General features: G+C 43.5%; 1 protein-coding gene across 2 annotated transcripts in view; it reads left to right on the forward strand.

The window, feature by feature from the left end:
- Window positions 1–4,982: 4,982 nt before the first annotated feature.
- Window positions 4,983–15,357, forward strand: part of LOC139686651 (zwei Ig domain protein zig-8-like) — a 54,775-nt gene continuing 44,400 nt past the window's right edge. For both annotated transcript variants that reach the window (XM_071583687.1, XM_071583688.1), the window contains exon 1: window positions 4,983–7,782. In XM_071583687.1, coding sequence (XP_071439788.1) covers window positions 7,629–7,782 — 154 coding nt within the window. In that variant the 5' untranslated portion in view covers window positions 4,983–7,628. The remainder of the gene's footprint in view (window positions 7,783–15,357) is intronic.

Below are 15,357 nucleotides of genomic sequence, written 5' to 3' on the forward strand. Positions count from 1 at the left end.
TTTTGAATAAATCTTCCTCCAGCATTTTATTCAAATTTGTACGTCATGCGATAGTTTTTCACAGAATATTTTTTCCCTTTTCCGTTCGTCTCCTATATCCTTCCCACTCGTTCATTCTTCCCACCTGGTGCTCTTTGGAATACCTCCACCATGACAAGACAAGAGGTCATGTCGAATTTAAAAGTAACAAGAGAAAATACCAACGTCACGTGGACATGCAACTCATTGTCTCCGCCCCTAAAGCCGGGGTAGGGAATGTGACACACCGCAGCAGACAAGCAGTGGGAGCGTCCCCACCCCCACAGAGAGAGACGAGGGATGGAAGGAAAAATTGGAAAACAGGGAAAGCTATACTGTAACGAGAACTATATTCATTAAATGGCAGTTCCATGCGGTCATGAGGGAAATACACGAGATTAGTGAAGGTGCATGCATATGAGTAAAACTAACTATTCCCCAGCGCAATGGGTAGTGAGGGGAATTTTTGCTATCTGTTACCCTGGCAGTTGCTATCCCGCATCATCCTTGGGAAGAAGAAGTCCTTGAGTTTGCTGGTTCTAGCATCTCTTTCCGGATTTTTTTATTAATGATCCTAGCGAACAATATATGTTGGAGTGCAAATAATTTGCGAAACCTCGGTGCTGAAACATACGAATGCGATCTGAATTTATTTAGTAAGTTTTATCTAGCTTTAAATTGATTTCCTATAAATGATTCCCAAACCTTTGTTGTTTCCAAGCTTCACCTTCTGTTCCTCATCTTTTTCTGTGGGCGGGCGGTGTAATGTGTCACATTCCCTGTATTATATTACATCTATCAACATGTACGTACATCAATAATTACACGATACCCCACAAGCCTCCGCAAGGGCGCGTGGCGGGGGGTTTAGGTCACCACCCGTTAACTAGAATAAAACCACATGCAAAACCAATTCATGCTACCTCTACACAAATATTAGTTTGTCCGTGCACTCGGCAAACCTTAATCACACGAAATAAAGTACGTAAATGCAACAATATTTAATAACAGGATACGTACATTCAAATTCAACTGTTAAAAAGATCGGTTTATAAAATGAATAGAACAACATGCAAGATATAAACAAATATATACACTACCAATTCTAATTATCTCCTACGCGATTACTTTCATGTATATTTATGAAATATAATGATTCGAGGAAAAAACGAGATTTTAAATCTATCCGTTCTACGGTACCAAATTCCAAAGAAACTGCGGGAGATGCCGCAACAGTAACTTTTAACGGAGTCATCCGCTAATGTGCATTTCAATGTATATTATAATTTTTACACTCTGAAATTGTCGCATCGTTCTACAATAAATTTACCTGATTTTACGTTGGTGATCTGATCTACCATAGCATGTGAGGGCCTGCAATATGTCCTTAACATATCCATCTAAATCTACATAATACTCAGCAAGCCGCCGCAAGGGCGTATGGCGGGGGATGTCAAGTCACCACCCGAAAAAGAGAACAAAACCACATTTAAAACCAACCAATTCATGCAAACCCATACCCGCAGTGGCGTACACAGTCATGCAAAAACCCTTTCAACCTACACGCATGAAAACACATACACCATCAACTGACGAACAATTGCACCTTAGGATGAACTAAAAATGTATCAAATAAGGTGCAAGCTAGAATTTTAGAATTAAGAAGGTGAAGCTTCACGGCCACATGGACACGCAACATGAAGCCATCTCCTCTGATCCTTTTCTCCTTCGAGAAAGAAATTTTGGCCACCGAAAATTCGGAAATGTGTGAGTTTCATTTTTATGTGTTCTTGTTCGCTAGCGCTATCTCGCTCCTCCTTTAATATATATATATATATATATATATATATATATATATATATATATATATATATATGCTTTCGTAGACGTAACACGGAAGTGCCGAATAGTACACAGAAAAAAGAAACTCACACGTATTCCGAAATTTCGGTGGTCAAACCACCTTTCTCGAGGATGAGAAGGAACTGAGAACTATGTTCCTTCTCTCCATTAAGAAAGGTCGTTTAATCACCGAATATTCGGAATACGTGTGAGTTTCTTTCTTCTTGTTCGCTAGTGCTTCAAAGTGTACATTATTATTCACATCCGTTGGACTTTCACAGAAGTTATAATTTTTCCGAGGATAGGACTGTAATTTTATCCATTTCTTGCTTATGTGCTTGTTAAGAATATTGTGTTAGCATCTAAACATTACGTACAGTAACCTTATAGGGTAATGTTATCCCTGAAGATTGTTCGCATTAAGTAATTCCTTCGTAAGAGGATAACTGTTTACATTCATCCAACTGGGTAATCATTGGTCGTTCGGCAAAACTTCGACAAAGAAAGTCACCATTTCAGTACAAGGACTAAAACTCAAAGATTAATAAAGCAAACAAAAAATAACTATTGTCCACAAGAAATAATTCTTTCATTAAAAGTCAAGTGATGCAAAGTTAGACTTAAATAAATGTTTTAAAACTTTAGTTATAAGAGTACGCCAAAATAAAAGAAACCACATTCTACCCATAGCACATCTTAAATCAGTTAATGACGTGGAATTATGACCGAAAAACTCCCCTTGAGTAAATTAATAATGAGATAAAAGTCTAAAATTATTAGTATGAAATACTATCTGAACCAGTAAATTGGGGATCGGGATGGTGCGGTGGCTAACGTACAGGCTTTTCACTAAGAGGGCCCGGGTTCAAACCCTGAAGGCGACAGATATTTTTCAATGGTATCGCTATCCCTGCATGAGATGCTTTGTGGAGAGCACTTAGAGTGAGTACGACGTCCGTCTGATGGGACGTTAAACTAAACGGACCCCTTGGCACCTTTCGAAAGGGGTAGGCTAATACCGACGCAGGGTTTCTCTCCACCCTTCCTTTCCCATCCATCCCTAATGGCGCAAATGACCTCAGCCGTCGGGTGCCTCCCATAAAAACTACTACTACCACTGAATTGAAGCAAAATCTAAGAAAACCGGATACCCGATAAAAAGTAAATATTGTCCGATATCAGAAAATAAATAAGAAACTTTTTCCATTAATTCTTTGAATTTCTAAAGTAAAAGAAATAAATTGAAAAATTTAAGTAAAACCTTCCGAGTGAATCTTAAATTAAACTCAGAAATTCACACGAACCATAGCATGACTTTCGCAACGGCACACAAAATTTTTCACCATCTATCTCAGTTCAAGTTCAAGTTCAAAAGTTGTTTATTTATCCAAGTAGTTGTACAAAACAGTAACAATAATCAGTAATAACAATAATATAACAGATAATATAGGTAACAGTACAACTAACAAGGAAGCCCTGTTATAGGCACATGCCTCTTCAGGGACTAGAACCGCTGTGGAAAATGTCTTTGATCAGCGGTTGCAGAAAAGAAAAAAACACAAAATCCGGAACTCTTTTCTTCGGGGTAGCATAGGCCTGGCATTCGCCCGAGGCGAAGGGGAAACCCGAAAAACCCTCCGCAGGCCGCCAGAAGGACAGATTACAAGAAGAAGTGTGAACAACAATAACAATAATTGTCTAATGACAATAACAAAGTATAACAATAATTGTCTTATAGTCTTAGTTTTAGACGCACGTATCATATCACTGGCACTTGTTGTGAAAGAGCTTGAGGGTCCACATCTTTGTTCTTTTTCTTTCTTCGAGTCTTCTTCTCGAAGAGGGGGTAGTCTTCGCTGGGGCGTAGCGTAACCGGAACCGGCAGGAGTCTCCGTTGAGGTGGAAGTTCTGCCTCCGGGTAGTACAGACGAAGTTGCTGTCGGATGATGCATGCTGGCGAGAGAAGTTTCTGTATGGGGCGTTTCCATAGCACAGAAGGGGTGCACTGCAGAATGTCTTCCAGTAGGTCAGGATTGTACATGGCCATTCTGTTTGCAGTCCGTGCCCGAAGGCGGCATAACCTGTGAAGGAGAGGTTCAGTATTAGCTATTTTGTGGATTTCTGAGCTGGGAGACATGGGTGGCAGAAGGTGCAGCTGCCTCAGTATCCTCCTCTCCAGGGCGGCCCAGACGTTGAGGCTGTTATTATAAGGTAAGATCGCGAGTGCGGCGTACTCCATGACAGGGCGTATAAAGGCCCTGTACAGGATCAAGCCACACTCGATTGAGACCCCTTTACCCCTTGCCCGAACCGCCCGCAAGAGGCCACTTCGACGGCTGCATCTCGCCCACACGTCTTGTATGTGTGTGTTAAATGTTAGATGTTTATCTAGGGTGACCCCTAGATATTTTACAGAAACAGATGGTTGGATCCGGTGCTGCCAAAGCTCAATTGAGGGTTGTGGCAGCCCGCGCATCCTGTGGTCCTGGTAACTTTTGAAAATGAGAAAGGTGGACTTGTTTGGGTTCGGTCTCAATCTCCATTTTTGGAACCAATCTTCTAGAAGCCTGGCCTGTTTTTGCAAGCAGGCCCACCATCTATCTCAAATGTCAAAGTATTTATATTCGTACATCAACTGTTAATTCCTATTTCTTAACGACATAAGATGACAGTAGTACTGCGTAGGGCTCTCAAGTTGCCTTTTAATTGGGCGCCTTAATTTACTTACATTTAGGCAGCCATCTAAAACCGTGCACGGAAGCCCTAATGCCTAAATAGTGTGGACGTAGCTTCAATTTGTGTCGAGCGCGTCTCACCCGGCGAAGAATGAACGGAAGCGAGGGGGGTCGAACGAGAGGGGTGCGGCGACTTCACCGCTCTCCCTCCCTCCCGCGTCTCCTCCGCACCACGCATCCGCTAACCACCCGCCCGCCGCTCCCCTCGCCTCCCCCGAAAGTACCAGACCCCTCAGTGAGCACCCACCCCCTTCCCTTCACCACCGCAGACGTGCGGCCCATGCGCAGACCGAACGCCCCTCGTCCCCTTTCTCTACTCCCACTCTTTTCCACCCCGCCGCTGGTGGCAGCACCGATTTGCCAGTTCTTGCTCCGTTTTCGCCGAGCGCGGGCGGCAGAAGGGAGAGAGAGCAGTGGGCCTCCGCTCACGGCACCTCCTCATTCATCCGAACTCCACTCCCGAACCCCAATTGGACTATTCACCGCCCGAAGGACTAGCCGAGCGGGTGGGAGGAGTCTTCGTTGCCGGGAACAGTCAGCAAGAGGACCTGGTTGTGGTGTGCGGCATTGAGCAGTGGAGCGAAGCACTCTCCTCGCTTTCCATTGGTGTTTGCTATACTCATTCCGTCCGACTCCTTTTCGACGTGGCACCCTCGAGGAGGAGCGAGGCCATTCTCACCCTCTTGGCAGGCCCAACCCCTGCCATCGACATCCTCGCATCACTTCGACTCGTCGGCGTTACATTCGTGCTGTCAAGGCCAACTCCGCGATCGCCAACACCACCGCCCTGTCAAGTGCTGAGGAAGTACATTCCATATTTACGGGGTGTCCTTCTTTGTGACGAAGAGCCTACTGCATTGTCCCAGCCGCCTCAGCCTCTTCGCTTCCTCGGGCATCAAAACCCTCGCACCTCTGCGTGGGTCCGTCCCTCTTCGCATGATAGTGCGCACGAGGATTAACGCGCTGTTTCTCCACTTGGCTCCGTCCCCATACCTTTTGATGAGCGAGGGAAATGCTCGCTTTATTCATCCCTCGAGATTTGATCGCCATGCATCCCACCAAGTGTGACCCCCGTCCCGCCGACCCCAGTTGTCCTTTGTACACCGTGTGGACGTCGGCGCCCGTCAACTTACGATCGTTTCGTCAATTTAAAAAGGCTCTCCTCGTTCACGCGACAGATCCTCATCTTTTATTATTCCCCGCTGTGATGCCCATTGATCGAGAAGCTCGTAAAAAAGTCATGTGAGGGTGCGTATGGAATTAAAATTTCACAGAAGGAAAATATAGATACACTAGAGTTTGGTAGCAATAAATTGAAACATTCTCGTTTAATTATTAGCAATGTGAAAATTTTGGGGCGATTGATTGCGCGTTTTAATTGAAATCCATTCGATTAACTCATGTGTAATGTGTGGCATGCTTAATTCGTTCATTACTTGTGCACCGTTTATTTAAGGAGGGTTGGCAGATGCAGCGGGGTGTAAAAAACGCACATCTTTATGGAGAAGACTGGGACATTTCCGAGTGCGTAAGTCGACCGTATCCTATCTTATCACCCGGGAGTCACAAAGTGTTCCTATCTTCCCACAGGGTCACTTGAAAGGCTCTGCCGGTCAGAAAGGAAAGAAGCACCACCTCTGCGTCCTCGGGTTATCCGTCAGAAGAGCATTCAGCCCATCCTTTCATTAGCATTTGGCTGTGTCACCGCCCTTAACGCGATCGCATGCCACGTTGGCATTCATACCAATCGAGGAATGAGACTTGAATCGTTGCAGTCGGCGGGGCGTCAAGCAGCGTCAATTCCTCGGCCACTGTTGAAAAAGATATAAGGGAACTTGACATATATGCCGCACAATTGCTATGGCCAAAACTGTGCAAAATTTGGCCGGAAACCTCATAGAATTCGCATCAGATGCCATGAACTATACGATCGGTATCTTTACACGGCAATGAATCTCAAGGAAGTAAGCGAGGAATTGAAGTAAAATTGGAATTTATATCGCCCAGAGGACAATTCCCGCAGGCAATATTTCTGTATAATCCGCGGATGCTCTACGAATATAATCGAGCGTTGATTGTGTTTCCTTGGTGGCAGAGGGGGGGAAAAGCGCGTCCCGCGAGCCAATGGCCGTCGCGAGGCTCGACCGCCGCCGCATTGATCCCCTCCCGTTGGCGCGAGGCGAAGGGCTTCCAGCTCGTCGGCGACCCTGCTCTTGAAGCCCATGGGGTCCGAGAGAGAGGGAGGTGAGAGCGGATGGACTCCGTTGAATGCCCTCCGTGTTGTCTCTGTCTCAACCACGCCTACAGGGGGGATCTTTTCCCCTCGCGACCGGCCCACAAAGAGGGCCGCGCGAGGGCGAAGGCTGTGAGTGAGAGTTGCGGCTCGAAGGAAAAGCAGAGGGGACGCTCGGTCGGGGTGCATATGTTTTGCGGCGATCGGAAGCGTGCGTGGCGAATGAGCGAGCACGGCAGAGAAGGATAAGTGGGAAGGCATTTCGTGTCGCCGTTCGATGGGAAGAGGGGATCGGGCTGGAGGACTTGATTGATGTCTTCACTTCTTTCGAAGGCGTGATCTGAAAACGGAATTTGCCCATCTCCCCCACCCATAAACTACAACGTCTCCCGCCATTCTCGGCTCTTCATTTTAAGATCTGGAAGAAGAGTTAGTCGGCTCTTTCTTGCATCCCCCTCTCTTCCATCCTCGGATCTCTCCGAAGAGGGCCACGACCCCCTCCCCCCCCCAAACCCCATTATTCTTCCCACGCCCCGCGAACTCGTCCTGCGTCACCAGACGCCTCTCTCCCCGATTGCCGCTGGGAAGGTCGTGTGTGCGTTCGCTTCCCTCGGGAGTGTTCAGTGCGAGTGTTGGCAGGGGTCCGTGGAGAGAAATTGTGCCCCTGTATGCGTGCGTGCCACCCCTTGCCCTCCCTTCCTCCATACCGTGCGAGGTTTACTTTGTCGCGATCGGCGTAAAACTTACCCCCACCCACTTCGCTCCTCATTTATGTCCAAGCGATCCGCCGTGACGACAGAATGAGGTCCTCGTCGGCGTGCTGCTGCCCCGCCTCTGCCCTCTGGAGGCTGCTCTTCGTGGCGGCCGTGGCACTGAGCGTGTGCGGCGGCGACCGTGGTGGGGGTCCGACCCTCGTCGCCGCCTCTTCCTCCTCAGGACACCCTAAGAGGAGAGGTGAGTTTTTCTTCGGCCTGCCACTTCGCGCCATCCCCCCTCCCTCCGGCCGAGGGACCGAATGAGGAGAGACTGGGTCGCTGTTGAATGGCGTATCACGTGTGGCTAACTCCGCGCACTGAAAGTACTTGAATGTTGTAACCACATGTCTTTTCTGCCACTGGTAGCTATTCCAGTCGAAAAGGAGAAAGCATTTGTACCAAATATTTTCGCGTTTGTCTCTTCATAATTCGTAATTTTTCAAGTACCTTATTGTAGGTTTAACAAATTAACGTATTTTATACACGCTTGGAACTAATTCTAGGAATAATGAGAAACAAATTTGCACTTTTCCGGAGATTTACTGTAACGTACAACGCGTTTCAGTTCATCGAACCATCTTCAGGTGCAAGATCTTCAAGTCTTGTACCTGAATATGGTTCGATGAACTGAAACGCGTTGTACACTACAGTAAATCTCCGGAAAAGTGCAAATTTGTTTCTCATTATGACGAACTTCCACTACATCTCGCCTGAATCTGTTGAAAATCTTGGGAATAGTGATGAAGATACTCCTTAAATTGAATTTTTTTAGAAGTAGTCCCCCCAGATCATAATACCATTGGGTTTACTCTTAGAACTCGGAAAGATAACCAAAATATTAACTGTGTTTATAATAGCTACCTGCAAATAATATGTTGTAGAATAGTAGCTGCATTGAAGGCTTCGACTGACATAGCTACTGAGATAATTTTCATAAATTCAGACCTATTAAGACCTCATAAATACCGAAGGTATATTCGCTTCCTAGGTGAAAATGAACCCAATCCATGGTTCAGGAGGGAAATGTCTTCTAGCCTGTTGGTGTGAACGATCATTGGATTTGATTGACCGCAGTAATTGCTTTTGCCATCATCATATTTAATTTGTTTAATCCCATGAAAATTGTGCTTACTAAGTTCTCTAAATTACGTGCTTATCTGCGTAACATTTTGATGGACATTTTTTATCATGCATATGCTATATTACCAAAAGCAAATTTAAGCGCTGACATTAGTAAGAGTTGGAATCAGTGAAATAGTTTGAGCTCACTTTCTCATTCAGCCTGTATAAATCACTCCTAAATGTGTGCTTTTATGTTCATTTTTTTCTCCCTGCGACTTCTACGAATTCCAGATTATTATTATTTGTACGGGTGGCTCTCGTTCCCTAAAGCATTTCATTCGAATCTAACCCCGAATCCCTCCATCAGAAGCCCAATTCTCAACCCTCGTGTACACCAATCCTTGTAGTTTAAATACTTATTTATAAATACAGGCTACTATACGGTTGAGGTTTGGCTGGAAAAATTACTTAAATGTTTACTAAATTCTTCATATTATAATACTCTTTGATTTGACTTCTGCCATATGTTTGGTGTGCGAAAACTTCAGGGTCACATCCATTCTAGATTTGGGCGTCAGACAGGCAGAAGGGCTCTATTCGGATGCGTCTTCCTGCTCGCGATAACGCCAGATGGTATGCACCCACCCAAGTCCAGACATGGCAGCAGAATCGACAGTTCATCAGTGATGCTCGTGTTGGATAGGCGTCTTTGATGCTCAATGATGGATTTTTGTGATTGAAGCGAATATTCCTGTTGGGGACGTATCTGAGCCGTCCACCGCCAGCGTGTGGTCTCTGAGGCCATCCCCCCCCCCCCAGTAGGCCCTTCCTCCACCAATGCGGATGCGAGTATTCTCCAATTAAAAGTAGAAGTGGAGATGCGCTGAACGGGAGGCGAAGTTTGCGCCAAGCCAGTCATGTTTAGCCAAATCTTTTCTGAAAGTCTCTTATTGTGAGTTTTCTATTTTCTCTTTCGACTGCTGGACAACACTGGCTATTATTTATCATGACCCCTCTAGGTAGGGTACTTTCATTCAGGTATTACTATATATATATATATATATATATATATATATATATATATATCGATGATGTTGAGGCACTCACAAGAGCAATATAACATTTTGACGGCACAATAGAACACTAATAAAATAGATAACACTTAAAAGGACACATTGTAGATTGCCTGAGCTTTCGACCTTCTCAGAGGACTTCTTCAAGTAAGACTTATATATATATATATATATATATATATATATATATATATATATATATATATATATATATATATATATATAATAAACTTGGACAGCAGCAAACAATATAAGAACACATAAAAAGATCAATCACACGTTATTTCCTGATTATTTCGACGGAATTCAGCTCCGTTTTCATCGGAAGTCTATTTCTTCCGATGAAGACGGAGCTGAATTCCGTCAAAATTATCAATAAATAACGTGTGGGTGATCTTTTTGTGTGCTCTTATATTGTTTGTTACTGTCCAAGTTTGCTATTCAACACTTCCGTGTTACTTCGAAGAAATCATATATATATATATATACTACCTTGATCAAAAAGTTCCCGGAATAACCACCGTGTGGCGCTCCCATCGTTCCGATTTGAGTTCTGTTTTTTTTGTTAAATTGGTACATCTGTTGTTGATATTCCCTTTAAATCTTAGTGTCGTAACTTGACATTTGCAAAAGTTACGTAGCCAAGAGTACATCTATCTCTGTGTGTGTTGGCGATTTTTTACAATTTCAGAAATGGATTTAAATTTGCAACAACGAACTTGTATTAAATTTTGCGTAAAAAACGGATTTAGTGGCGCACGGACGTTGGAAATGTTGGAAAAGTGTTTCGGCAACGATTCTCTAAAAAAAACGGTCGTTTACCAGTGGCACGAGCGGTTCAGAAGTGGTCGTGAGTCAATCGAAGATGATGAACGCAGTGGCAGACCATCGACATCGAAAGTCGGTGAAAAAATTGATAAAGTAAAAGAAATGTTGGTCAATAACCGCAAATTAACCATCAGAGAAATAGCGGAGGACTTGAACATTGCCTATGGATCCGCCCAAGACATTGTGGTTAATGATTTGGGTTTCCGTCGTGTAGCAGCAAAGTTGGTGCCAAAAGACCTCAATTTCATGCAAAAAAGAGACCGTGTCGACGTCGCAAAAGACATGATTTGCGAGGCTGAATCCGATCCCACATTCATCAAAAGGATCATTACTGGAGACGAGACGTGGGTTTATGAGTACGACACGCAATCCAGACATCAGGCAAGTGAATGGCGTTCACCAAATGAGCCGAGACCAAAAAAACCACGTCGTTTTCAGTCAAAAAAGAAGGCAATGCTGACGGTTTTCATGGATTACAACGGTGTAGTGCATCATTAATTTTTGCCAGAAGGCCAGACAGTAAACAAAGAGTATTATTTGGGCGTTATGAGACGTTTGCGTGAAGCAATTCGCCGAAAGAGACCAGAAATGTGGGCAGAAAACTCGTGGATTTTGCACCATGATAACGCACCGTCGCACAGTGCTATCATTATTCGTAATTTTTTGACGAAAAATGCAACAAATGCCATCCAACAGCCACCGAATTCACCTGATTTGGCTCCCTGTGACTTCTTTCTGTTCAATCGAGTTAAAAAACCATTACGGGGAACGCGTTTTAGCAGCCGAGAGGAAGTAATGGAAAAATCGCAGGAAGCACTGATGGACATACCGAAAACCGAATATAAAAAATGTTTCGAGGATTGGATCAAGCGCTGGCATAAGTGTGTTGCAGTCGATGGGGATTACTTTGAAGGGGACAATATAGATTTAGATAAAAAAACTTGTATTTTTAATTTTCTGAATAAATTCCGGGAAATTTTTGATCAAGGTAGTATATATATATATATATATATATATATATATATATATATATATATATATATATATATATATCATGGTTTTCATCATGTATATATATATATATATCATGGTTTTCATCATGTATATATATATATATATATATATATATATATATATATATATATACATGAAAACCCTAAATCTCATAATTAGAAATAGGCTTGATGGATAAGAAAGAATGAAGGCAACCTAACGCTCATTTTGAAAGCGTTTTCAGTTTTCAGACATCTGTTCTTTTCCGGTGCAAGGGCCTCCCTCCAATTTGCCCCCCCCCCCCCCGGTAAAAACCGCCCTTTCACTTGAATCTAACAAACTAATTTTGCGAGATAGAGAAAGAAGGAAAGGTAGCCTTTCATTTGCAACTCAGTGGATGTCATCAGGTTGCCTATTTAAATGTTCGACTGAAACGTTTGCTTTGGAAGGAAGATCATTTAGCTCGAAAACGGGGCATAAAATTTGGGCTGTTTTTGCTCCAGGGGTAATTGACTATGGTTGGCCATTGTTTTGACCTTGGTAACATTGACTCCCAAATGAAGTTTTTCGATTTTCTGTTCGAATAGTTGAGTGTTCCTTGCTAAGTCAGTTGATTCTTCAGTAAGTAAATCGCAAAAATACAACATCTTTGGAATGTTTCACGATTCGAGCGGCGTTCCAATCTCGTAGCCAGCAGCCGCTTGAATGGCGCGTGGCTGCGTGTCGCGTGCCGTTGATTGGCTCAGCGACTATCACCTACGTTAAAAGTAAATATCGTTACCAATTTCGTCATCGATCACTTACTCTGAATCGTATTTCTTTCCGATGAGAATTCAAAATGACACTTTACTCAGAAATAAAACGTCAACTTTTCTTCAGGTTATACAAATACATGTACATGGCGTATTTATGAACCTGAGTGAATTTGCGATGTGATGACAAGTGACATTTTTCCTCATTATGGTAAAGAATTATGGATGTATCTGATTGCTTTGCTATCCGGAGTGATGCATATTTTTAACTGCAAAACTAAAAGGAAATTTAAACGTTGAATGAGTGGGATAAATTACATCTTACTGTTACTTAAGCATCATTTAGATCTTAAGGATGAATTGTGGGCGTTAACTTCTACCTAATCACCCTCGCAGTCTAAAAGATTTAAGAGGCAAGTGTACACGGCTAATAAAGTGAACAGAATAAGGTGAACCGTTGCTCATACAACATACTTCTCATGGCATGAATGAAAAGCGCATGCACCGAACAAGGACTTTGTAGGTGTTAGCGAAAGATATATGGAGACTGGATTCAATGGGCCATGGAGACTCGAATGTCGGCTCGGCCACCGCAGGGGCTCGCGGGATCCGCGCAGTGGCACCGCTGCCTCCTTCCGCCTCTCCCCGCCCGGGCTCTCGGCTCGCTACAATCGGCGAGCGCAGGGTTTGATTTTTTATTTACTTTGCAACCGCTCAACGTGAGCTTTTGTTGGCCATTGCCGTGAGGGATTTTGGCCCTTGGGCGATTAAGCATTGCGTCGATGACAGAATAGGTCATTTCGATAGTCATGGGAATAGGGTTGGTGAATGGGAAATTAATTGTTCATTCGTTGAAATTGAAATAGCAGTTTAAGGTTTGCCTAGTTGCTTTGAATGACGCCTCCGGAGTGACCTCAGAAACGGTGTTGCTTCATGGAGAGTGAATCCAATCGGGGTAATTGCTTCCGTGAGTGATTAATTCGATTCGGAACTGTTCCTCCTCCTTTCCGTTCCTCAACTGCAACATGGAAATAAAAGCTGTGATTGATGAATTATCTCGTTTCAAATAAGTTTGGGATATATATCCTCCGTGGCATTCTCACAGTTAACATGAGGCGATCAATCTTAACGAATGTTGTCGATATAAAAACTTTGTATGTAATTTTCCACTTCCAGGTTACGTTTCTCGATTTCAGGTAGGAAAAATACCAATACAAAATTTCCACCGCGTTTTAAATGTCTCTAAGACAAGTCTCGAAACCTCTACATGTACGTGTCCATCTTAATCTGCACCATACAATTTGATCTGCCGTGGTTAGTACTAAACCCACTTATTTCATAATTAATGTTCTGAAGTCAGGTTTATCTAAAGATTTTGTAGCACGAAAGATATTTAATCGAATCTTTACATTCCATTTCGATGTTCCCGATGCAGTAGGCATTTTATAAGGAATACATCTTTTTCCAAAGATTCATCACTCAGCCTTTTTAAAGTTAAATTCTAATTGCCAAGTGTCGCACCAGCGTTGTATAGCATTGAGGACATCTGACAAAGTTGCTGTGTCCTCAGAATCACGGATATCATGGTTGGCCACTGCATCCTCGACAAATAAACGTATCTTACCAGTGACTACGGGGTCAATGTCGCTAACGTAAAGTAGGAATAAAAGAGGTCTGATGACGCTTCCCTGGGGAACAACTGAGGTAAATTCTACTGCATTTGAGCTAACTCAATCTATCACTGCCCTTGGCACCCGGCCATTCAAAAAGTCTTTAATGCAACCCCGGATATTTTTATCTATGCCATATGCTTCTAGTTTTGCGAGTAGTTTACTATGAGGTGCTTTGTCGAAGGCTTTCTTGAAATCTAGGAAACCTGCGTCCACTTGAACATTGCTCTCTCCCGAACTATGGCTATCATGAGCAAAAACTTAAGTTGTCTCGAAGGATCTACCTTTTCGGAAACCGTGATGATTTTTCATTAATAATTTCTGATTATCGAGGTTTCTAACGATCGAACTAGCAACTATATGTTCCATAACCTTGCACGAAATGGATGTGAGGGTAATAGGTCTGTTATTGCTCGATTCCGCCTTGTCTCCGTTTTTAAATATTGGTGTTACGTTATCCGTTTTCCAATTTGTGGGAACCTTGTCATTTGCCAGCGATTTCTTAAATATTATTCCTAGATACGGCGCAATTACAGCATTGTGATTCCTTTTGTTTCATATCATCCCTACTTGTAACATATTTTATCTTGGCGTAACATAGCCTTTGACGTCGCACTGCTTTTCTAACATCCGCGTTGTACCACCTAGGTTCCGTGTTATCTTTTATCAATTTACTGGGAATGAACTAGTTGATTGCTGAGCGAGTGATCTCAAAGAAGTGATTCCACGTATGAAATGGGATGAGAATAAATGTAGCCAATACAAAAGCGTATCGTTTTTGAGACAGAAAGGTAGCTAAATGTACTTAAATAGGCATTCGTTATCCTGAGCGTGTGGAACTGTTAACCTATTTTTGAAGTGTTTGGGATGAAAATGGTAAAATCACTAGGAGTTTAAGGGTAAGTATTGTGTTAGGGATAGGAGAGTTTACGAGGAAAGGAGATTTGATGATGTCTCAAGGGGCATTTCGAATGCGACACGAAGGGGTAGGTCACGTTAAATACGCCGAGTCTTACCAAAAACATCGTGTTTTATACAACCTCAGGCACATTACACCATTTCCATAAGTATAAGCAATTAAAATATTATGGATGGCTTGGTAGCCTAACGCGAGAACGGACAACATTTGCATGGGGGAACATTACCTCGGACCGGGTAAAGGCAGGATAGACGGGGTCACGAGAGTCGTAACCCAGGCAGGGCCCTCATCCAAAGGAAAGGTCCGACGAGGAGTGCGGGAGCGGTGAACGCTGTCACAGACAATGTAACACAGGAAAAGCCCTTGTCCGTAGGAAAGTAAGCAATAAAGACAAGATAGACGCGGTCACGAAACTCGTAACTCAGACAGGGCCCTCACCCAAAGGTGAGTCAGCAATAGGGCAAGCTGTCGCGTCAA

This window comes from Hetaerina americana, unplaced genomic scaffold (assembly GCF_022747635.1).
Source record: "Hetaerina americana unplaced genomic scaffold, ioHetAmer1.1.p SCAF_145, whole genome shotgun sequence".
Classification (NCBI taxonomy): domain Eukaryota; kingdom Metazoa; phylum Arthropoda; class Insecta; order Odonata; family Calopterygidae; genus Hetaerina; species Hetaerina americana.